This window comes from Cebus imitator, unplaced genomic scaffold (genome assembly GCF_001604975.1).
Source record: "Cebus imitator isolate Cc_AM_T3 unplaced genomic scaffold, Cebus_imitator-1.0 Scaffold52, whole genome shotgun sequence".
NCBI lineage: Eukaryota > Metazoa > Chordata > Mammalia > Primates > Cebidae > Cebus > Cebus imitator.
In genome coordinates this window covers 8,265,988-8,287,627 of record NW_016107367.1, presented here as the reverse complement: position 1 = coordinate 8,287,627, position 21,640 = coordinate 8,265,988, and the positions used below count along the sequence as shown (strand labels likewise).

Below are 21,640 nucleotides of genomic sequence, written 5' to 3'. Positions count from 1 at the left end.
ATCTGCGATGTCCAACAAGGCAGTGGCTGGTGAGCACTTGCAAAGTGACAAGTATAACTATGAAACTCCATTTTTAATTTTATTTTAATTTGAATTTTGAATTTAAATAGCCACATGTGTCGAGTGTTACCATAACAGAAAGAGCACAAAGTATTGTTCTGAACCTGTAGGAAAACATACTGCCAGTGTTTGTTTAATCATCTTACATTAGCCAACAACTACCAGGATGTGTAAGGAAGAGGGCAGGACAGCCCAGTGCTGTCACAAAACGGACAGTAGAGCAGCTCACCGAGCAGCAACACCAGGGAAGGTTGGAGCAGGGCAGAAAGCTAGCCAGAAAGGGATGCTGGGACAGGACTCACATCAGGAGGGTGCTGGAATGGGCAGCAACCCTGTGAGGTTGCAGCCTGTGCAGCAAGGCACCTGACCACAGTGGCAGCCCTACAGAGCAACAGACAGCTACATACAGGAAGACTGAACACTAATTATTCTGAAGACAACGGGAGCCAAACTTCTCACTATTAGAGAACAGAGGCACAAAGACAAAAAAGAGGAAATCTAGAATGAAACCTCTAGTGTCACACTAAAAATGGAGGTATCAACAGACAGACACTGAAACAAATACAGATGTAAACATGAACAAACAAATATTCTAGCTCTGTCCATTAAAAAAGCCTGGCAGTAGCAATATTCCAGTAGCAATGAATAAATCCAGTGTCCAGTTCTTGGTTTCTAACCACAACTCATTCTCCACGAAAAGGAACCAGACCCTTTTATGTAGAGGAAATTGCCAACATCAAGGCTGGGGCAGTCTAGAATGTCTTGTGCCATAAAACAAGGAAGTATTCAACAAATAATGGTGACACATTAAAAAGACACAGAAACTAGCTTTAAGGGGTTCCTACTGATCAAATATGAAACAATTTTAACATCAAAACAAATAGCAAATGATAATGATAGATTATAACTCATTAAATAAAACAGCAGTCCAAAAGTTCACAGACACCAAAAAATAGAATGAATAAATGGAGAGAATAAATGGATGGTAGAATGCCAACTAATAAATACAAAATAAGGGATTTAGAAAATCATAATTTAGTACTCATCATAGTAATAATCAATTTGGGCAAAAAATATCAAAGAATGCTTACACTAATGAGTTAAACTGAGAAGAGGAATAAATTTTACATAGTTTCAAATTATCTCCCCATGAAATATTTACTAATTATAAAAGGGGTGAAAGGTAACTTTACAGTTGAAAAAACTGGCAGGCTTTACTCAAGTGATCTAAGTTACCACCAGTAAGGATACAAATCAACATGGTGTGCCACTTGGTAAGATGGGATGAGGAGAATACACCATCACTTCAGTGGATGTGCTGCCCAAAAATGTGTAACCTGGATCTGATCATGAGAAAATACCAGACAAACCCAGATTGAGAGTCAGACTACAAAATGACAGCCTGTCATCTTCCAAAGTTTCAAGGTCATTAAAGTGAAGGAGAGACTGAAGAATGGTTCCAAACTGAAGATTAGGAAGATGTGAGAACAGAGCATCATGACAACTCCTGACTCTACAGTGGATCTTTGGGCTTTGTAGAACATTCTCACAAAACTGGATGAGTCTCTCTTGGTGTCTGGGTGAAGGACATATGTGAATTCTAGTATTCTTACAACACTTTAAAGTTTGAAATTGTTTCAAAATAAAAGGTTACAAAGAAAATCTTATACTTGCTCCTTTATTTTGTCTCTGAATAGAAATTATCCTGATATATAATACGGGAATGCATCTGCTCTTCTTAGCTCTTAGAAATTTTATCAGCTCTGGACAAAGTAAATTACAATGTACCCAAAAATATAAATTAGTTTATCACAATCTTACTTTATTGCTAGGGGAAAATCCAACATTACCCAATGGTTATAGCACAAAACAAAAAACTTCAGGATTTAGAAAAAAATTGGTTGACAATGATAAAATTAAATTAAACTCAATTTAAAATGCCTTCATTACGTTAGCCTTGCCAAGGAATACTAAACTTTTATTGTTGCATGATACTGTTTTAGCCTTTTGATTAAAAAAAAATTTTTAAAGAAACTTCTTTATCAAAAATACTACAAGTCTAAACGAAGACTGGCAAATGCAAAACTGTAAACAATACAAAATGTACAGGTTTAGATTTAAACTGTAAAACATTCCCAGACTTTTCACACAAATGATTTGATGCCATACCTATTGATATGTCCAATGGCAGTGTTGATTGTGACTCGTGGCCCACCATCGTCAGGCCTCAACACATATGGTGGGAAAATGTCATCATCATCCACAACAGGATCAATGTCAGTCTCACCAGTATCAACCGACTTGGAACACTTGTTTCTCAAGATCTGAACATTTAAAAAACAGAACTTACAATGAAAACACATGTCTTCTTTGCCATATGCTGTCTGCCACTGCACCTACAGAAAAAAATTCTCTTGAAAATCTCTCTATCTCCTAAACATACTTCAATACTCCAAAGTCACCGGCTGCAGACATCTTCTTCCAACGAATCCCTCCCACTTCCAATCAAATGGAGACCCTCACCATATGGTACAAAGTCTATACTGTACTGTGCCCACACACATACACACACACACACACACACACACACACACAAGACTGTCAGTCTTTCTGAATGTAACTACTATGTCATCACTTTCCAATCACTCAGTAACTCAAGCAGTCAACAATTACTGTCTGTATTTACAATGCAATTTCCCAGACATCCAACCCCAATAATGTATATAGTATTCATTTTCACTGTTATCTTATCGTGCCCTTTCAAACCCTTTGTACAACACTGTTGGGTCTTTATAATCAGTCTCAACTTCCTATGTACATAGGGTGCACCTCTTTTGAAATTATTGCCTATAGATAAGACTCATCTGTTTCTATGCATACAAAGAATAACAAAGAAACCATATTAATTTTTGTTCCCAATCTGCCAGCACATATTAATTTGTTGATCTTACCTTTTCGATAGCTTTGTAGGTTTTAAGGTCTTCTTCAAAACTTTTTATTTTGTCTGTATCTGCTAACATTATATAATTAGAGATGGGTGCCCTTGCTCTTCCTTTAGATTGAACATAGGATCGATATTCTGTGGGCAAATCAAAACGAACCACCAAGTTGCATTTTGGTATATCAACACCCTCTTCTACAATACTTGTTGCAATAAGCAGGTTGGTTTCATGTGCTCGAAATTTCCTAAGTACCTGAAAAAAATTCACCAAGAAAAGCACTTCTAAGAAAATTTCCACACACACACATACAAAAAAATATAGTAAAAGTAAATGACAACTGTCATTTCTGACATACACACTCTGGGCATTCTAAACGCTTAAGGCCAGGCTAAAGAAGATGACAGTATCACAGAAAACTCAGGATGCATGGACAAAGAAACTGATGTAATGACACTCTCCAATTCAGGATAAATTAAATGGTAACATAAGCTAGTTTTCAGACAGATCTATCAGACTGGCTCCTGGACTCTCCAAATTTGGGTATTATCAAAAAGCTACAATGTAACGGCCTTCAATGGGAATTAGTCTGTTAATTTTAAGTTAAATAATAAACTTTAAATAGGTTTTTGTGTATACGCCAGAACATGGTGTTAGGTTTTAGCATCTTTACAACGTTGTTTCCTGTATTTAGATCTTAAAAAGCACACAAAAAAAATTAAGCTAAATCTACAAAATACAGTGCTATTTTTTTTTAAGTATTCAAACAAGGTAACTCTTTAAATGAAAAAAAGAAAACACTTTCTAGGAAAAGATTTCAGTTTGTTAATTCATAGTCATACGGAATGTGTAAGAGTTATAGTTACATACGTGTTTTGTCTTTCCACGAAATGCAGTTGTGTGACATCAATCCAATCACAGAAAAGAAGTTGGTTGATAGCAATTAAGACAGAAAATTGGTTTTCCAGATAGTTATTCTAATTCTGAGCATGTAAATCACTATACAGCTACCTCATGGGGATAGCTGGTCTAATATACGAGCAAGTAGTCTAGAATACAATTAAAAAAAAAAACCCATTCTGGGGAACTATGATAAAAGGGAGCCCCTATGGGCACTTTGTATATGTCCTGAAAATTGTTACTGTACACTTATTTTAAGTTACCTCTTCCTGTTTTCTGAATTCTGCTTCCATCTGCTTGTTGCGAGGCTGATTCTTCCCAATGCCATGTCCAGTTATAAAATTGCTGCTGATATAAGCCAGCTCTGGATCTTGTTTGCCAGCTTCCTTTATCAATCTAAAAAAAGTATACAAATTTGGAAGTTAAATGTTGCTGACAGAAAATAAACCTGTTTTTAAAGCCTCCTTTAAAAATGGAAGTACACGCATTTTTTGCCAGCATATCTAACAAAACAGTCTTGGTCCTTTTTTCCCAACTTGCTTAAAGAGAAATCCCTGTCACTCCTTACCACATAGCTCTATGGACCAAGTACTTACAACGCCAAATACAAGATTGGTTTGTACTGACAAATGAAATGGTCACATTACATCCAACTGCTGATTTGGTGAGGATGACTGAATAGAAGTATGGGTGAGACTGAATGAGTCAGAGGGAAACATGGATCCTCATGGATCTTGGCATCAGGACAGGATATCCAGTGAGAAAAGCTCAACTTATCACTCTAACAGTTCCACTCACTCATCTCCCAACTCAATACCCTTCTCCAGACCATGCACAGCTTCGGCAGCAGGCCTGGCCATACATTTACACAGCAGGCCCTGCCGTGCTTACACAGACAGGACCAGTGAACCCAACACCAAAGGAAACCTTCACCCCCACAAATGTAACAGAAGAGTTCCAGCTGCAATTTCTTTTCCTCTTATCCTACCACCTGATATCATTAGAAGCAGAGCCCGTGGGAAAGAAATGTGTCCTCTCAATTCCTGATGCTTTCTGGTCCCCAGGCCACTGACCAAAGTTCTGCATAGCATAGGACAGGGCACAGAAATGGCAAGGCGTCCCCCACCCACCCTGTCACGAAAGAGGAGATTCCTGAGCTCTCTCTTCCTACCTGCTCCTCTGTATTATCCCAGAATGCCTGTAACTGAAAGCTGGCCTTCTAGCGAAGAAATGGCAGAGCTACAGGACAGGATCACATTACATGGGTGCAGAAGGTTAACAGTTAGTGCTGCCATTACAGCTATTTTGGAAATATCCACATTCAAAAACTCAGCACACGGGATAAATGGTTCCACACCTGATATAAGTGATTCCACATGGTTTCTCTGAAGTCATACTACATAGTACAAATTCCAAATAGAAAATTGCATTTTTAAGTCAAATCGTTCTTTTAAAAACAAAAAAAGTAGTACATGAAACAGACTAATATTAAAGAGCTGGAAGCAAACTTAAGTGGCCATCTAGAATCTCTCTTGCTCCCAATCAGCAGAACACCTGCATGTCTAGGTTAGTTTGGGAGTCTACAAACCACAGTTTGTAGCTCTAGCTCTACAGTTCTACAGTTCAAGTACTTAAATATTCACAATCAGAGGTTCTCTTATTATGTTCCAAGGTGTGTTTAATTATTTTAACAAACTCATGATGTAGCAGAAAGCAGTGTTACATACAAACAAATAATATGCTCAAAAGCCTAAATACAAAATAAATCACCTTAGAATATGTACTTCCAAATTTTATATAAATAAGCATCAATTTGAATATAATGGAGATTTAGAATGTATTTCAAGTAACTGTTAACAAGGAATGTATTTTACTTTGCCAAAATTATCCATCTGGCAGACTTCAATTAGCTAAGAAATAAAAGCACCAACAGTCAATTCATTTTTCCTTAATGAAATCCAAATCAAAACCACAGAGAACTAAAGAGACAACATGCACAATAAATAAAGTTTCTTGTAGCCAATAATTATATGGGATATACCTATGCTAATAATGCTTAGAGAGAAAAATGTATGTCTCTAATTGGTGAATCTCAGTGATGCCTAACCAGTACCCATGACGAAGCTACAGGCTTCAGGGAAAACAAAGCCAGTAGTCACATGTCAATTCCCAGAGGACAGTGGACAGACAATGCAAACTGCTTAAAGATTTCATACTACCACAGAAAAAAATAAGACAAAGTATTATTTGTTTCTTTTGGTTTTTACAGGCTGTTGTTCACCAGCAAGCTGTCTGATAAAGTATACTGTTCCCTAATGCACAGTATTTCTGAAACTATCTGTAGCGAAGAACCAGGTTTTCTTTTTAAATTTCCAATCCATCAGAGACCAATAGTTTTGTAGAATTTCATAAAAGCGAACAACTAAGAAAACGAAACTTAAAAAGCATTAAAATTCAAGCACCAATTTTATTGTATTCAGCAGACATAAAATTACTGTCAAACCGCACTAAGAGTTTCTAAATGCGTACTTTCAATATCTGTACTTTTAACTTATAACAGAGGTAAAGTCTGGCACCAGTTCAGAGCCCATGCTTTGTGTATATATACATTGCCTCCCCAATTAGACTAAAAATAACATAACCAAAAATAGGAAATATGTAAGGTAGGTTCAGAAAACTAGTAGACAGGTGTATTATAGAAAATTGTGATCTGAATAAACGTGCTAACTAATGCAAACAACCATAGGAGGAAAAGAAATTCAAAGATATCAACACACCATTTGAAATTTCTGCCAGGTTCTTGAAATACATTATCAATAATTCCTTTGATAGTATCCCATATTCCTTCCTTATACTTTCTTGTCAATGTGAAAAAACCAAATATAATTCCTCTGTGATCTCACTAAAAAAAAGATCACTGACAGGTACATAAGAGCATACTGATATTGCACCCCCTAGATGCGTGTATAAATGGCTGAAGAATTAGCATCTACTGTGTACCAGGTGATAAAACAGCCATTTTAAATACAAAGTTTCTTACAAACAAACCAGTAAGCGAGGCAGGTATTATTGCCATTTTACAGATAAAGATACTGAGACTTTTAAAAGTTAAATAACTTTCACAAAATATACATCCAAAAAGTGGGTAAAAAAGAAACCAAGGCTCCCTGGCAAAAGGGCTGATTTTAGGGCCAGGCAGGGAGAAACAGAAGAGCCCAGAGCACCCCTTGGTACCACAAAGTAGGAAAGTGCTCAAAAACAAAAGGATGGGGGTATGTCAAAAGGGACACAGGCGCTAACCTCAAAGAGCTCCTAGTGGCCACAGTTGGAACAATCTGAGCAGCAAATAAATAACATTATTAGATTATAGCCCAAATTATAAAATAAACATAAAACCATCAATTGAAATACATGATTCAATTAATAAATATAAGTCTATGGGCAAATAAATAGGATAAACTAGATAAGTTTTCCTTACAGAAGAATTCCAAATACATATAGATATACTCCTCTCTAAGCAAGTGGAGATTAATCCCTCCCTACCAGGGTGAGCTAGACTTAGAGACTCCCTTCCAAATAGAGTAAGAAAAGGGAAAAAGTGTATATTTACAGTAGAGAAAGCAGGCAAACACTATCACAATCAATTGATGAAGTTTGACATCACTAGAGAGGTCTCATGGTTGATACCATGAGAGCCTGCTGATATAATGTGACTAGAAGGGCAAGTCACCTCCATGGTATTTTTCCATATCCTATAACCCCAGACCAGCCTGGAGAACATAAGAAAAACCCAAATGGAAGGACATTCACCAAATACCTGACCAGTACTCCTAAAGGCTGTCAAGGTCATCAAAAAACAAGCAAAGACAGAAACTGTGAAAACTGTGACAGACAGAGGAAACTGAGTAGACACTGACAACTAAATGTGATATGATACCTTGGATTTAAAAAAGGACATTAGCCCATACTGTCTAATGGTTAGAAAAAAAATAAAAATAAATGTTTACAAAAGAGGACAGTAGTAAAAAAAATTGTCAAAATCCAAATAAAGTCTGGAGTTAATAGTAATGGACCAATGTTAGTTTTCTTAGTTGTGACAAACAGTGACCTGAGATATCATCAATGGGGAAACTAAGTGAGGTGCATATGAGAACTCACTGTACCATTTTTCTGACTTTTCTGGAAATCTAAAATTCTTCCAAAATAAAAAGGTTTTAGGAAAAAAAAGGGGGGGAGGTACAGACAGGATGTGAACCCAGGTTTGTCCAATGCCAGTATCACACAATATTAGTATATTACATGGTGAAAAGAACACTAGACTTGAGACTAGAAGCCACTTTCTGCCACTTGAAGTTTGTAATTTGGGGAAGGTCACACACTGATGCTTGTTTTCTTCATCTATAAGAACATCTACTTTCCTCCCCCACAGAATGTTGTGAATACATCTTAAATATATATAAAAGTAACTTATAAACTCCTATATAAGGTACAAAGAAACCCACAAATATAAGACTGTGCACATACCTACACTACATGTAGAAGTGGCTATGATTTATTTTTTTAATTAGGAGAGCAGAAAACTGCATATGCATTAACAATAGCTTATATGCCCATGAAACTGTTCACTAAAGGAGAGTTTTTCCTCCCATTAAACTGATGGAAGGAAAGAATTTGGATTTCAGGAAGTTTTTCTAAGCTTATTAAAAAGCTTACTGGAACAGGACCTCTATTGTATATTTAATTAGCTGCTCATAAAGTCAACCCTCAGACCACTCTTGATTCATCATACAGCACTAAATTCCAGTCACATTTTATGAAAGTTGATCACAATTAATCTGATCCTTAAAGTCAATAGGAAGTAATTGACTGATTTTGGATAAACCTTTTCAGGCTAATATTCCTACAATAAAAACTGGTACATCTCAACATAAAAATACATGCAGAAAACAGGGGAAAGGTGGAAAATACATTCCCATTTCTTCTCTCCAAGCCCCAGAAAATTTATTTAATCCTTATACCATTCTAAATGGAGATAGGGAGTATGTCCACAACCAGGCTTAGAACTGCGCCAGTGTTAAACTTTTCTGACTTCCAAAATGCTTTTTCCCTGCTCTAAGAAAAAATTCCTCCTCAGTAACGCTCTCCCAGGTCTGTCTCCTGGCAATCTTCCCACTGTAAAGCACTGGTTTTTAGTGTTCTGTGATGCCGAGGGGCATTATGATGGTAGAAAGAACTGGAAACTAGGAGTCAGGATATTAGGATTCTAGAACTGTCTCTGCCGCTGACCAGCAATTTAACTTACAGCAAATCACTCTCTCTCCTGAGGCACTTTCTCATTTTTACAAAAATAAGTGGGTTGGATTTAGATAGTGAGGTCCCCTTCTAACCTTCAACTTCTGATTTAAGTGTAATTTGGTCTAAAATTATTTTCCTTTGTATTCATCAGAAGGATCAGGCTCAATGACTATGAAAATTACCAGACTAAGAACTGCCAGATGACTACCCTCGAGTCCAATTTCTCGTTACTCAAAAAAGTTTTTAAAACCCCAAACATTCAGAAGCAGTTAAGCAAGCGAACGAACACACACACACACACACACACACACACACACACTGCCAAATCACCTTAGGAAACAAAGCTTAGTTTTTCCTAAGAGATCACTACTTGCAGAAAAGTTAGGGATAAACTGTGGGCAATTAATGGATCTCATAGAAAAGTAGATTGGCTTAAGTACAAAATAAGGACTTTTTTGAGCACAAAATAATAAGAGTATTTATCCACAAACCTAAAGGACAATACATTAAGTGACCGTCTGACAGAAATTTGAAGTGTAGCTCCCTGGCTGGTTCTATATTAGAAAAGTCTTTCATTGAAGAAGAAAGAAAGAGCTGGAATCCACGGCCTAAAATTTGGATTAATTATCACCTTTGCTAACAGTCTCAGAACTTTCCCTAACATTCTCATTCTCTTCTGATTCAGAAAATTTTAATATGCAGTCTATCAACCAACCCAAAATTGTACATTCAATTGTTCTAAACTTTTTCCACTGTGGCCTTGAAAACTTTTATTTTTGAGACAAGGTCTGGCTCTATTGCCCAGGCTGGAGTGCAGTGGTGCCATCTCAGCTCACTGCAACCTCTGGCTTCTAGGCTCAAGCCATCCTCCCACCACAGCCTCCCAAGTAGCTGGGACTATAGGCGTATGCCATCACCGGCTAATTTTTTTTATTTTTTCTAGAGACGGGGTTTTGTCGTCTCAAGCAATTTTGTGTTTGAGACAAGATTGTGAGCTCAAACAATCTGCCTGCCTCAGCCTCCCAAAGTGCTGAGATTGCAGGCACAACCCACTGCGCCCAGCCTCACCTTGAAAAGTTGAATCAGTATTTTTAAGAGAAAAAAATCAACATAAAAAAAATTGGCCACAATACCCAGATAAAATTTATCCTAAGACTATCTGAAGGGGAATGCTTGGTGTGAAATGCTCAACACATGTCTAACACGTAGTTAAGAATAAATATATGAATTGAATCTAATATTGAATACAAAACAATACTTAAAGGTATACTTATTTTTTTAAACACCACACTTGTCCTATATTTTAGATAGATTAGAATGGATTACCATCCTTTAAGAAAAAAAAAATCTCAGCCATGTGAAAAGCAGCCTTCTGGCAAAACATCCTCTCTGTCAATCCCAGGACAGCATGACTGTACCTGAGATGATGGCGCCAAGTCAAGGACACTTACACAACCATCAGGCTGGCTCTTACAGCTGCTGCAGCACATCAATCACATCACAGGATGCCTCCTTGTTCTCATGTGAAATGGGTCAACTTAGAGATTTACCTGTTTAAGACAACTGCTGTGTATCTTCTTTCCACAAAAATAATTCCGCATAAAATGTTGGTAAATGGAGAAGGGAAATTTGTCTCTGGCTTCTCTTTTTCTTCAATTTCTTCATCCTCATCATCATCCTCAGAATCACTCCATGACACATAATTATCCTGATTCCTATTATTATACCACTCAACGCTTTCAAACTGCTGTCGCTCATATGGTTTATATTTACGTAAGATTTCGAGCAGTTTTATGACTTTAGGAGTTACAAATTTCAGGTCAAGTGAGGCAGGTGAGAAGTGCTCTTCACATAGTGCATGTATTTTCCTTAGGAAAGTGTCTGTAAACAATAAAAATTTCCTGTGCAGCTCCTCTTGCTCATGTTTGATGTATTTCTGTAGTTCTCTTACCATCATTCCAGCTACTTTATCTGCACACCAGGGTCCCAGAACTACCAATACTGCACGACAGTCTGATAGTATCTACAAAGAAAAGAAAAAACCTAATGCTAAACAATAATAATATACCATTCTCATATGGGGTTTAACTGGGATTTCAGTTGTCCTCAAATGGCTTCTTAATGGTAACCCAACCTTAGGTTAACTCCCTAAAGATGGGGGGAGAGGCCATTAGTCTTTTCATGTTTATTTCATGTATGTGAACCATCTCTTTTCAATAAAATAATCAAATGGAAATTAAGAGATGCAATTGTATGAGGTTAATAAATCTTATTTTTAGATCTGATTAGTTACTATACCTGAGTCATTTACTTTCTGCCAAATTACACAAAAATTTATGCAGCATAATAGTTTAACTTCAGACATCAAGGAAGAGCAATGTAATTTTCTTTGAACTTTATCTATGTACGATATCCCCTGGTATTATGTTTTCCACTGACTAGGAGCTGTGGATGAATTTTGGTGGATCTACAGTCAGCGCTTGTGGATGCCTTGGTTAGATTGTTGTAAAAACACCACACAGCTGTCTCTATTATCATTTCTTTTTTCTAAGTGGTAGAGGAGATAGGACAGCTGCATTGGGGCAGCATCCACATACTCCGGCACAGTTCTCCAAAAGTCCCTGCTATCTGATTTCAATGAAAACACCACCACAAGGTCAGGGCTCCTCAATGTTAACATCTCAGCGAAATCCAGACTCTGATCCTGGACCCTCCCAGAGTGCTGCATCTTACAACTCTAATTAAGAACTGAAAGTTAATCCATGGCCAGGCTGTAACTGAGGAATTGTGAGAGAAAGAAGAAAAAAGGAAAAAAAGAAGAAAGAAAAGAAAAAAAGGAAAGGAAAGGGAAACAGAAAGGAAGAAAGACTTCAAAGGTTGAGAAAAATGTGGGCACTGCTGCTCCAGAAAAAAAATCATCAGGAGAAAAACTAAGACCCACACTTAATACAGTGTTAACATTCACAAATGGTTGTAAAGTTCTAGGGCAGTGGTTCTCAAGCTTTGAAGAATCAGATCACTGGAGGGCTTTTTGAAATTCAAAACTGAAGACTCTGTAAACCATAAAATTCAGTTCTGAGGACCCCACCCAGATGCTGCTGCCCTGGAAGTGGGCCTTCCAGGGCCCACTCTGGAAGGATCACTGTCCTAAGGGATCTCTTCTCAAAGTAGTACCACTCAGGGACAATAGGCTCATATCCAGTTCCTCACACTAGGAAACTGTGGAAGAATTCATTTAGTTCAAGGGTTTGAGCAGAAACTAACTCATCTGAACATAAAACAAAAAATTGGACTTACTCCTTATACCTGCATAACCATGACACGAATCCTAAGTCACCTCCTTAAATAGGGGAAGCCTACACTTAATAATATAAATGTGCATCAGGTAACAGTGAACTCAACCTAATATGGTATGTTGAATGAAAAATGTCTAAGGAGATAAAGAGATAAAACCTTAAACTAAAATGTAGAGTAAAGAGCCTCATTAGAAGCATATTTTCATTTCAATATTAAAAATAAACAGAACTTTCAAAATATAATCACTATACGTACTTTGTAGATGCTTACCTGTTTTGAAATTAAAGTAGAATCTCTTTCTTTTGAATGTACAGATATATTACAGTCATTGATAAAATTAAGTGCTTCTTCTAATTCCATGAGCAGTCTTTCATAAAGCCCACTTCTGTCAGTAAATGGTCCACAATCTACCACAATCTCACATGGCTGAGAAGTATACCTTTAACATAAGAAACAAAAGGTATCAATATTGCAGTAGTGAGAATGCAACTTAAAAAAGGTTTTTCAAAAAGTGAAAAAAAGAGAAGAGATACTAAAAATAAAAATGCCAGAATTTAGCAGTGCAGTGAGATTTTAGGTATTTAATTATAATTTTTCTGTATTACCATACTTCTCCATAGTAAATAATCTATTTTATAAACCAGTAAACTATTGTTTAAAAGATGTTTTCAAATGGCAAAGGGAGAAGGGGGAAAAGAAAAGAATACAAATGAGCATCCACTGCATCCCCAAGCATTATGCTGGGAATTTACATATCTTTTAACTTAATCCACACACAAGGAGGAGGATGAAGGAAATGAAGGTTTAAAGATATTACATGATTCTGTCTAAACAAAACTCAGAACTGCCTTCCTCTGAGGGCTCTTTCAGCCAGACCCTGCTGCCTCCCCAAACACTTTTTGTTTCATTTTTAAAAACTCACTGTTATGATCCATTTATATAACTCCAAAAAGAGTCTTCCTAGTTTCAGTTTGCATATCTCATCAGTATAAAGGGCAGGCTTACAACATGTCTTCCTGAAGCAGTACTCACGTTTATCTGCACAGGTTGAGTACTCTTATCTGAAATGCTTGGGACCTGAACTGTTTTGGATTTCCAGTTTTTTTCAGATTTTCGAGTATTTGCATATAAATAATGAGTTAACTTGAGGGTGGGACTGAGGTCTAAACATGAAATTCATTTATGTTTCATATATACCTTACACATAGCCTGAAGGTAATTTTATATAATATTTTAAAATAATTTTGTGCATGAAACAAGTTTTGATGGCATTTTGACTTCAATTCATCATGAGGCCAGATATGAATGTTCCGCTTGTGGCATCATGCCAGCACTCAAAAGGTTTCAGATTCTGGAGCATTTCAGATTTCACATTTTCAGATTAGAGATGCTCAATCTGTACTGTTCACCTGTTAGGTCTCAAGGAATGACCACACGAGGCTGATACTCAAATAATTTTGCCAATAGATTTCATTATTATTACAGTTTTCTTTTGTTTTTTAGGCTTAGCCTTCCATCTTTTGCCCCCTTAGGCATTTGTCAGAATGAGGAGCAAGGATGTTCAAAATACTCATGAAACTCAACGATTTCTCAGAAGCAGAAATAAGAATGGGAAGATAGATCATGGTGGGGGAGTTTTACCATTAAATTTATCCATTTCCATATCTGCGTGAAATTTTTAGTATTTGTAACTATTGCTTTTATTTTTAATGTATTTTTAAATCCTCATAAGGAAAACTCCTCCCCTTTCATTCATTTCTAATATCATTTCTTGGGTCTTTTATGCCTTTCATAAAAATGACAACCAGAATGGTACATAATATCCTAAAAGTACTTATAATAATTTTAAAAAGAAAAATAAATCTAGCAAAGACATATATAGTTCTTACTTTTCTGAGCCTAAAACAGTATTTATATTGAACCAAAGAGTTATTATTTGGAGAATTAGGTAATGCTTAATCAAAAGATTGCTCACAGTTTTACTTAAATGCTCTATTACTTCTACTTATCAACAAAACTTCAGGCAATACAAGCGAAGCACTCTAACTCAGGTCAGACAAAAGCACAAGCACAGCCTTATCAGTGTTGGCTCACGAAGTCAGACACAGCATGTTCTGGAGGTCACAAGATTTGTATTTCATATGGCATTTGGATACCTAAGTTTGATCAATCCCAAATGTTACCTTTTCTTCTCACACTCCAAAGAAAGCTTTCCTCAAATTCGTACTAAATGCGAGGCACATTGCAAGATTTTTCTCTATGTCTACTGATCATCAAAGAATCCCATGAAACCACTGTCAATGTCCTTTTACATGTTCAAGGAAATAAGTGATTCACTCAACGTCACACAGCTTACAATCAGCGGAGCTATATTCAAATCCACGTCTGACTCAACTCCACAACCTGAGAAATCAGTCTTCTCTATTTATTATAACTGTCCTAAGAACCACCACTAGGTAATCTTTAGCTGTATTTAAGACTGTATCTAGTAAGAACAGAAGAATATTTTGACATGAATCAAATTCATTACATTTGAAAAGCCATTTTCCTAACTTGTAAATCCTCCCTTCCACCAACTTAAACAAGTTATTAAGGTTGTGTGCGTGTGTGTGAGCGCATGCTTTTCAATGAAACTCAAAATAGTAATCCCCTCAAAAAGAGTCAAACCTAGAAACCACAAATAGCAACTTTCTCAGAAATCCACAACCCATTTTCAAAACAACAGGGTATTTCCAAATGTTTTAAAGTATATTCCTGGATTCTGTAAATAAATTAATGCACTTTGAAAGCAGCATGTAAGACATTTAGGTCTGAAAAACAAAGCACACATATTGACAAAAAAGAACACAAATTTACTGTCAAAGTTCCCAGTCCTTGGCAACATTAGCAAGTAGGATATGCAGAAAAACATTGCCGTAATCGCTTAAGGCAAAATGCCTGTCTGCTACTCTCTGTGGAAACAAGGTTAGATTCTTGAACTCACAGGTAACTGTACTTACAGAGAATTCTTACCCTGGCCCATTCCTTTTTACTGCCATTTGTTCACTTAACTAGGTACTATCTGCGAGGTACTACAAAAAACACCAAAGGCTTAATGTTGTTTTCAACTAATCTCGTTAAAGCCAAGTCAATCAGAAGTGCATACCTGTCTAAGACCACCAGGTCAGTTGCAGTTTCAGCATTACTCTTAAGAATTTTCTCTAGTTTCTGAATCTTTTCTTCCAATTCCTCTGGATCACATTTCCCATTTAAAATGGAAGCAGTTAGTCCCAAAATGCGAGGACATGATGGACAATTTTCACAGAGCTAACATAATAAAAGATACTGACAGTAAAGACTTCATTTTGCAAGGCCATAACAAGAGAGACATTGCCATAGTAAAACATCAAAATCACTAACAAATACTAAAAAATAATTTGTTTGGTGGAAATGCCACTACACCAAGAACAACATAAAATTACTCAAAGAATTACTGTAGTTTGTTTAAAAGATCTGTTTTTCAAAAAAGCACAAGTAGATACACTATGAAAATTATATAAAATTTATTTTTATTATGTTTAAAAGTTTACAGATTTAAATGAACACTAATTTGATATTTATTCATTCATACAGTGGAGCCAAACTCCCAATATTGATATCTAATATTATTGTTTTTGAAATCTAAAACACAAATCTGCATATACTAAATAGTTTACCAACAATTACTAAGACTTAGATGTAAAACTTACCTTCATAATTTCTCGATAGGGATGATCTAGGATTGCAAGATGACACTCATCAAACACCAAAAGGTTAATGTCTGACAGTGATAAGTAACCATTTTTCAAAACATTCAAGGCGACATAGCAAGTCATAATGAGAACCTAAAATAAAATTAACATCAGTATACAAACATATCATTCCCTGCCTGGATATACTTACATAAAATCAGATCAGAGTTATTGTATCTTAGGTGAAGATTAATAAATTCATTAGTTAAAATTAAAACTAAAATACTAAATATATATAATTTCATACATTAGAACCAAGTAGGAAATCAGGAAAACATGGGAAAAGATGATGAGAAAAAAAATCTTGATAATGGAGAGCATGTTTTTATGACAAATCTAAATTTACTCCAGGTTCTTAGTTTCCCCAAAGCCATATTATGACTGATGAGATCTGTCAATTTAGGCAATTCACAAAACAAGTCACATTATCTTTATTTTTGTCTCTTGAACTGACATGGTTTTCTGGAAGAAAACTTGGACTAAATGTTATCTTTGTAGCCTATCATTATGTGGCTTTTTCAGTGCTTTATTAACGAGGACTTAACTCAATATTTGTAGCACACTAGTAAGCTGGGCTGTTTCAGGTCAGTGAAAAAGCATCTCTTAACCACTGTGTATCCCCCAACGACCAACACACCAAAGCCCCCAGCACATGCTGGCTACATGGAAACATTCAGTTAGAGAAGCCTCCAACACATGCTGGCTACTCGGAAACATTCAGTTAGAGGAAGTCTCTGTCAAAGGCCTAAACGCCTCAAGCAAGAAATTTCTCTAGTTTCCAAGACATTTAACTCAAGAGTAAATTTTTTGAAAGCATATTATCAGCAAGTTGGAAATACGTCATAGGAATCTGTTTTTCAAGCAAGCAGATCATACTGAAAGCTATTTCTTTTCTACAAAGTTAAGAGCAACAAAAATCAGTAATTTTATTTATTTATTTGCTTATTTTTTTGAGACAGAGTCTCGCTGTAGCTCAGGCTGGAGTGCAGTGGCAACAAGTTTGGTTCACTGCAATCTCCACCTCCCAGGTTCAAGAAATTCTCCTGTCTCAGCCTCCTGAGAAGCTGGGACTACAGGTGCATGCCACCACACCCGGCTAATTTTTGTATTTTTAGTAGAGACACGGTTTCACCATACTGGTCAGGCTAGTCTTGAACTCCTGACCTCAGGTGATCCACCCGCCTTAGCCTCCCAAAGTTCTGGGATTACTGCCATGAGCCACTGTACCTGGCCTTTCTTTAGTTCTAAGATAAGACTTACAGTAAGAGAGAGTACATCAGGACTAGTTTCTAGGCTGATTAAGTACAGGAAATTAGTTTTCAAACCCAAATCAGACAACCAAGAATAAAGATTATCTTACAAACCAAGTCAAGGACTTGTAGGGATTTATAAAGTGAAATTTCTCTACAAGTCTTACCTGGTGCTTAGTAAACTCTTGGTTCCATCTCTCTTTTGTCCAAGATCCATTTACTTCTAGGTTTGAGTATTCCCCAACCTTGAGATCTGAATGAGTTCTGACAGCTGACACTTGTTGAGCAACCTGGTTTGCTGATTACAAATATAATACTCCATGTAAATATGAGCAGTCTTGCCTAGTTGGCTCTCTGGACTACTAAAATTAACAGCTACAGAAATCATCATTATTAGACCAACAACGCTTCTGATAGCCTCTTTAAAACCACAGTTCCAAGGTTATCCTCCAAAAAATGGCACCTACTAGACTTGCCACCTCACTTTTTGTCACTCGCTTCAGAGAACCCTACACCACCTTTCTTCTTCACAGCTGATTTCCTCTAAGCCACCCACTTGTTTTCTTCAATAAAATCAGATGGAAACGAGACAGTCTAACACGTGTTTAAAGCACATAGTTACACTGAGACAATCTAAAAAAAGAGGGCAGCGACATGAATATATTAGGGGCCTGCAAGCTTGGGTTCCTATTTTATATTTTTAATTTTTACATATAATCCAAGCATATAAAAATCAGTATTTTAAACTCTTAACTGAATAATTTCTAAGCAGCATGTAACTTTCTTTCTATTAATACAACTGATATAGCAAAAGCATAAGTAAAAAAGTTACCTATCTACAATTAAGTACCTTTTCACATACTTGATGAAGCTAAAACATCAAGAACAAAAATAAATGTAACCACTTATAATAGATTATGTCCTAACGTACACATGTTCCAATACTTATGTTCTAAACATAATCCATTCAAAGAAATACAGAACCAGAACATTTAAGAGAAACACCAAAAAGAAATAGGACAAAATAATTTCTGCCAGAAGAGATTCAAAGAGTGCATTATCCATCAAACTTTCTTCAATAATTTAACTTCAGAAACACAGAGAAAATCTGTTTAAACATAAAATCCCATCCAATTTCCCTAGCACAAGTTGAAAAAATAATTTTTTATTACCAGAGTTGACCAAGAACACCGTCCTTTTTCCATGTCTGTTGAAGTCTCCCCTGATCTGATAGGACAGCTCTTTAGTGAGTAGTACTGCAATAAATGTCTTCCCTGAGCCAGTGTTTAAACAGACGATGGTATTATGATCCAGAGCTGCTTCCAGCAGTTCAACCTAGAAACATGGTGAAAAAAAAGTTTATGCACTTCTTACCTAAAGTACAAAATTTATAAAATTGGATTTTATTTTAAATCAGGAAATTTCACTATTTTCTAAAATCTTCCTCCAATAAATTTACAACAACAACAACAACAACGACAACAACAACAACAAACCCACAGTCTACATCTTTATACAGGAACAACACTCAGAGGAATAAAATGCCTGCTATATACAACTGGATTGTGTAAATACATGTTGAAATGGCATTTACCCTTTCTTTAAACATTATTTTTGTATACACAGAATACTTCTCTAGAATAACGTGAATGACTAAACTTAGAGTAATCATGGTTCTGCCAGTTCATGGCTGAACATTTTCAAACTAATCTAGGTTCCTACCCAGCTCACTAGGACAGACACATCCAAGTGAATATAAAGGAACAGTGAGGTTTTCAGAGGGAGGAAAAAAAGGAACTTAACAAATAAAACTATCAAATCCAATTACCCAGCAGATGTTAGAAAAGAAAAGGACTATTAAGAATAAAAGTATTTTGAATGAGAAAATTAATCAGAAGTGGGAGGCTTGAAAGTAAATGAGTTTTATGTAAGTTGTGTCAACTATATGCTAATTTATTCCATCTTAGTGAAGAATGCTCCAGTATTAGTGTTCACATTAGTACCTGATATTTTCTTGGCGTATAAATGTTATCATGAATTGCTTCTTGTTGCCATGGCAGTCCAAAGAAAGGACCCATTGGTGAGGAAGCAGGGGTCATGAGCTGCAGGCCTGCCATGCTGAGGGGCTGCAAAGCAGGGCTTTTCATTCATCCAGTGTTTCTTTCATTGCATTTTTGTTCTAGCACAGCTTACTACAAAAGGGAAAAAGAATACCATTACACAACCATGCAGGGTTAAAAACAAAAGAAAGCACAGAAACAAGAGAAACATCAGAATATCATTCCTATGAGCCTTTAAAACTCTTCCTATAATTGTTTTAGCTTTTTCTTGATCTAAAAGGATCATTTTGGGAGTCAAGCATTCTGTACCTTATCCACTGACTCTACACCTGAAATTTGTTTTAAAGAATGAATCAGGCAACTGCACAAAGACATGTACATAAATATTCGTTGTTGCATTATTACTTAAAAATAAGAAATAATTTTAAAATCTACTAGTAAAAAATAAGCTACATAAATTATGGTATGACTATATCACATAATACTTGAATCCATTAAGATTATAACACATATCTATACTTCTTGATATAGAACAATGTCCAAAATAAACCTTTAAAATAGGTACAGTATGCCTTGTTAAATATATGCACATATATAAAATATGTAAATATACACGTAAATATATTTTGAACATTCTTTGTATATGTCTATGACATTGTTATTGACAAAATGATAACGTATGGAAGGTACTTAGCACTGTGCCTGCACCAGGAAAGATTTAGACACCTGCTAAAATTACGTCACTTTATCAAGAGCCCATGAACACAGAAGGCCTTTTTCTCAATTGACAACCTATTATAAATGCACATATTTAAATATGTATCTTTAAAATTATGTATATCCTAGATAAATTAAAACAAATGACACCACTCTGTGAAATGAAAATTATTCATGACATCTAATCACTTTTCTGTATTTCATATAATTCTTCCCACAGATAAATTTGATGACGTAAAATGATAACAACTATCCTTAAAATTTCTAACCTTCAAACAGAGGGTCAGGGTTTGAAGTATCTGTGTGAAAGTCTATCACTGGCTTTACTGTCAGCAGGACTTCCTCGCCCCTCAGAAGGGAATTCCCTCTCTTGCACTGCTTTGGAATATTCATTGCTATTACTCTATGAAACTAGAAGAGAGAATTCAGCTCTTTGTTACTTAACAAACAAAACTTTTGAATTTCCTGACATGTTAAGTACAACACAAGACTTAAGTTGCTGCAACTAACTCAACAAGACGTCTCAAGTATAGGGTCTCTTACACAGAGGCACAATACTGAATTCTAATTTGAGAAATTAATTCCATTGACAAGAATTCAACATTCAGCTACCAAAAAGTACTATCTCAAATAAGCAATGCAGGGACACCCCAAAGCAGGAGCTGAGAGCCTCAGCAAGACAGCATATCTGTGGACCTGGCAGCACAATCACGCTCATCACTTTTCCAGAAGGAACAAGCAAAGTACACAGAGTACTTTATGAGATAATATTAAGCCATAATTTCCCTGGATCAAAGAGAACTATGTTCTTCATGAGAAAGTCTGTTCATTCTCTGCTGCATCAAAGCCCCAACAGCCATTCCTTTTACCCTAGTACCAGAGCCTAGTACGCACTTTCCTGAATTCAGCAAGCCCTGAGAGTTTGCAGGTTCATCAGTTAAACTTTTTTCTTAATAAAACTGCCAAGAACCCCATGTGGAAGTCTATTTTACCAACATTTCTGAGATCCTAGAGGCCACTATCTCTAAAAAAACAGTCTAAAAGTAAATTAAGAATGTTTTACTTTTTTAAAGCTGGGGAAAGTATACTCTTCAAAAATGTCAATGCCATAAAATACAAAGAAAAATATAAAAATGTTCCAGATTAACAAAGACTATATGGCTACACAAGGACATAAAGATGGAAGTAACACAGAGCGGGAACTCCAGAGGGAGGAAGGTGATAAAGTGGGACACGGCTGAAAAAGTACCTACTGGGTGCTACGTTCACTATTTGCGTTAACAGGTGGACTTAGAAGTCCAATTCCCACCGGTATGCAATATACCTGTGTAACAAACAAGCACATGGACCCC

The 21,640-nt window shown here is 36.2% G+C and overlaps 1 protein-coding gene across 7 annotated transcripts in view; it reads right to left on the bottom strand.

Annotated features, from left to right (window-relative positions):
* DICER1 (dicer 1, ribonuclease III) overlaps positions 1-21,640 on the bottom strand; it is a 70,034-nt gene that overhangs the window by 26,932 nt on the left and 21,462 nt on the right. For all 7 annotated transcript variants that reach the window (XM_017528191.2, XM_037738353.1, XM_017528193.2 and 4 more), the window contains 10 exons: positions 19,515-19,703; positions 18,684-18,846; positions 17,679-17,809; positions 16,220-16,354; positions 15,637-15,797; positions 12,762-12,930; positions 10,745-11,217; positions 4,163-4,295; positions 3,012-3,254; positions 2,230-2,384 (listed from right to left, as the gene is read on the bottom strand). In XM_017528191.2, the coding sequence (XP_017383680.1) occupies positions 2,230-2,384; positions 3,012-3,254; positions 4,163-4,295; positions 10,745-11,217; positions 12,762-12,930; positions 15,637-15,797; positions 16,220-16,354; positions 17,679-17,809; positions 18,684-18,846; positions 19,515-19,658 (1,907 nt within the window). In that variant the 5' untranslated portion in view covers positions 19,659-19,703. The remainder of the gene's footprint in view (positions 1-2,229; positions 2,385-3,011; positions 3,255-4,162; positions 4,296-10,744; positions 11,218-12,761; positions 12,931-15,636; positions 15,798-16,219; positions 16,355-17,678; positions 17,810-18,683; positions 18,847-19,514; positions 19,704-21,640) is intronic.